This window comes from Cebus imitator, unplaced genomic scaffold (assembly GCF_001604975.1).
Source record: "Cebus imitator isolate Cc_AM_T3 unplaced genomic scaffold, Cebus_imitator-1.0 Scaffold96, whole genome shotgun sequence".
In the NCBI taxonomy this organism is placed as follows: domain Eukaryota; kingdom Metazoa; phylum Chordata; class Mammalia; order Primates; family Cebidae; genus Cebus; species Cebus imitator.
Genome location: NW_016107411.1, coordinates 2,402,023 through 2,405,662, shown reverse-complemented (window position 1 = coordinate 2,405,662; position 3,640 = coordinate 2,402,023). Strand labels below are relative to the sequence as shown.

At 45.4% G+C, this 3,640-nt stretch overlaps 1 protein-coding gene across 6 annotated transcripts in view; it reads left to right on the top strand.

The window, feature by feature from the left end:
• The window catches only part of PAN2 (poly(A) specific ribonuclease subunit PAN2), a 15,803-nt gene that overhangs the window by 1,766 nt on the left and 10,397 nt on the right, over window positions 1–3,640 (top strand). For all 6 annotated transcript variants that reach the window (XR_005201496.1, XM_017536325.2, XM_017536323.2 and 3 more), the window contains exons 3-5: window positions 2,089–2,258; window positions 2,372–2,492; window positions 2,659–2,736. Coding sequence is in view for 5 of the 6 variants with exons in the window: in XM_017536325.2 (XP_017391814.1) it covers window positions 2,089–2,258; window positions 2,372–2,492; window positions 2,659–2,736 (369 nt within the window). In the remaining variant the exon portion in view is untranslated. The remainder of the gene's footprint in view (window positions 1–2,088; window positions 2,259–2,371; window positions 2,493–2,658; window positions 2,737–3,640) is intronic.

Below are 3,640 nucleotides of genomic sequence, written 5' to 3'. Positions count from 1 at the left end.
CAACCTCCACCTCCTGGGTTCAAGTGATTCTCCTGCCTCAGCCTCCAGAGTAGCTGGGATTACAGGTGTGCGCCACCACACCCCAGCTAATTTTTTGTATTTTTAGTTGAGACAAGGTTTCACCATGTTGGCCAGGTTGGTCTTGAACTCCTGACCTTGTGATCCACCCATCTCGGCCTCCCAAAGTGGTGGTATTACAGGCATGAGCCACTGCATCCAGCCACAATCCTCCCACTTTAGCCTCTTAAGTAGCTGCTACAGGCCTACACAACGAAGCCCAGCTAATTTTTAAAAATTTTTTTAGTCTTACTGTGTTGCCCAGGCTGGTCTCAAACTCCTGAGCTTAAGTGGTCCTCCTGCATAGAGCTGCCAAAGTGCTGGTGTTACAGGTGTGAGCCATGCGCCTGGCTGGCATCCCACTTTTGTCACAGTTGCCATCCAGTGTTTTGATTTGTCTTGATAATTGTACCCATCACTTAGTCTGTAGCTATCCAAATCCAATCTCTATTTCTATTGCCCCTCCTCTGTTTTCTATTTTTATTTTTATAGAATATTTAATGAATGATTCTGCATATCTTACATTGAATCATTTTGTTTTCACTGGCTGATTTTAATCTCTCTCAGAGCAGTTATCAATCTTAATTTTTTAAAATCTGTATTCAAATTGCCAATATGCTATAGTGCCCAAAGACTTTGTAAGAAATACTCTGCTGTCCTTTGTTTACTAATTTACTTCTCAGGGCATGAATTGTTTTTCCATTAGAAGGGATTAATTTTGTGTGTGTGATTCATTCAGTTTAGTAGGCAGTGTCTACTGCTATGCCAGGCACTGTGAATAAAGCTAAATAAAACATAATCCTTGCCCTCAAGGAGTTTATAGGACATCGAGGTAAAAAACATATACAAAATGGATAATTTCATGGTACTAAGTGCCAGTGTGAAAAGATGTCCTGGATGCTGGAGAGGATGGAGGAAAGTCAAAAAGGGTACCCAGAAGGAAGTAACACCTGAACTGAGTCTTGAAAGATGAGTAGAAATCAGGTGAAATAGATGGGAAAAGGCTGTCTTAGCATACGATAAACAAAGATTCCCAAGATACTACAAAGCTTGGTGAGTACAAAATGCAGGAACTACAAGCAGTTAGGATTTACTGGACTGGAAGCTGAAGAGGTAGACATTTATTCATTCAACCAGTGTTTTTTCGAGCCACATACCAGGTATCAGACCTTGCTCTAAGGTCTAGTTTTGGAATAAGCAGTAAACAAAAACATTACAATACATCAGGTGTCGACTAGTACTCTTAAGAAAAATACTGGCGGGGAACGGTGGCTCACACCTGTGATCCCAACACTTTGGGAGGCTGAGGCGGGTGGATCACCTGAGGTCAGAAGTTCGAGACCAGCCTGGCCAACATGGTGAAACCCTGTCTCTACTAAAAATACAAAAATTAGCCGGGTGCGGTGGTGAGTGCCTGTAATCCCAGATGCTTGGGAGCCTGAGGCAGGAGAATCGTTAAATCTGGGAGGCAGAGGTTGCAGTGAGCCAAGGTCGTGCCATGGCACTCCAGCCTGGGTGACAGAGTGAGACCACCATCTCAAAAAAAAAAAAAAAAAAATACAGTTGAGTAAAGAGGCTGAGGTAATGAAATGTGGGAAATGTTGCTATTTGGTTTGGTTTCATAGTATTTTGTTTTAATCTTTTTTCGTAATGACTCTTTTAGAAACAATGTTGCTGTTTTAGATAGTTGGTCAGACCCTTGCCTCTAACTCATCCTTGGACTATGTTCTTGACCTTCTATATACTGTTCTAATCAACTGAGCCATTACCTGTTCAGCAGGGTCCTTGTGAGGATAAAATGAGGTAGGGTGTACAAAAATACTGTATAACACATTAAACAAACATAAGACAGTATTATCAGTGTCTTTGTCACTAAGATTGACTGGTTCCTAGCCCTTTGCATCAGTTGCTCCTAGTCACAAAGGCCAAGCAGGAAAGGATCAAAGCTGAGCCATGTTCAGTCCCTGAGGGGCTGTAGGACGGCCCCTGCCCCTCCACTGTAAGTGTCTCTGTTGTTTTTGTCCCATATAGGGCCATGCCACTTCATTTTTCGGCCCAGCCTTGGAGCGCTACTCATCCTTTCAGGTCAATGGCAGTGATGACATTCGGCAGATCCAGAGCCTGGAGAATGGTATCCTTTTTCTCACCAAGAACAACCTCAAGTATATGGCCCGTGGGGGCCTCATTATATTTGATTACCTGTAAGTAGCTTCTCAGCTCTGGACTGGGAATGAAGATACTTCATAGGGTGGGAGTGCTAAGGGATTGGCAACTTGTAAGGCCTGGGCCCCTGAGCCTTTCCTCTCCCCAACAGGCTGGATGAGAATGAGGATATGCACAGTCTCCTACTGACCGATAGCAGTACTCTACTCGTTGGTGGGCTGCAGAATCACATACTGGAGATTGATCTTAACACTGTCCAGGAGACTCAGAAGGTACAAGCCTGGAGCAAGAAAGACCTATGCAGGGTCTGAGGCCGTTGAGGGGGCAGGGTTATGCTTGGGCTGGTAATGTGTCTGAGATGTGGGTATGACCTTTCTGTTCCTTTGGTCTGTGGGAAAAATCAATCTTCTCACTAGTTTCTCCTGCTTCCCTCTCCAGTATACAGTAGAGACGCCGGGAGTCACCATTATGAGACAGACAAATCGCTTCTTCTTCTGCGGCCACACGTCTGGCAAGGTGGCCAAGTTCCATTTCTCCTCCCACCTCAGGGCCCTGTTTCAGTAGATACTTGATTGGGATCTGCTTTCCCTTAACTGTTTTTATTTATTATTATTTTTTTATTTTTTGAGATGGAATTTCACTCTTGTTGCCCAGGCTGGGGTGCAATGGTGAGATCTCAGCTCACCACAACCTCCACCTCCCTGGTTCAAGCTATTCTCCTGCCTCAACCTCCCAAGTGGCTGGGATTATAGGCATGCTCCACAATGCCTGGCTAATTGTGTATATTTAGGAGAGATGGGGTTTCTCTGTGTTGGTCAAGTTGGTCTCAAACTCCTGACCTCAGGTGAGTGGCCCACCTCGGCCTCCCAAAGTGCTGGGATTACAGGCATGAGCCACTGTGCCCGGCCTGCTTTCCCTTAACTCTGGGGTATACTTGGATTGGAGGGGAGGATGAGTGGAGTGAATTCACTTCCTCCTCAGTGATGTTATACTATCAGATTATTTTGCAGCCTGATGTTTTCTATGATAATAAAGTACCCTGGAAGCAAAAATGGTAAATGAGTTCTCTCTGGAGCCCCTTCTGGCTCTGGGGTTCTCTGTTTACCTTTTCTGTGCTCTAAGAATCCATATCCTCTGAATGCCCTTTCTGTGGGGGGGGAAAAAAAAAAAAAAGAGTCCATATCCTAAAGTCTTAGTTCCTGGCCGGGCGCGGTGGCTCAAGCCTGTAATCCCAGCACTTTGGGAGGCCGAGGCGGGTGGATCACGAGGTCAAGAGATCGAGACCATCCTGGTCAACATGGTGAAACCCCGTCTCTACCAAAAAATACAAAAAATTAGCTGGGCATGGTGGTGCGTGCCTGTAATCCCAGCTACTCAGGAGGCTGAGGCAGGAGAATTGCCTGAACCCAGGAGGCGGAGG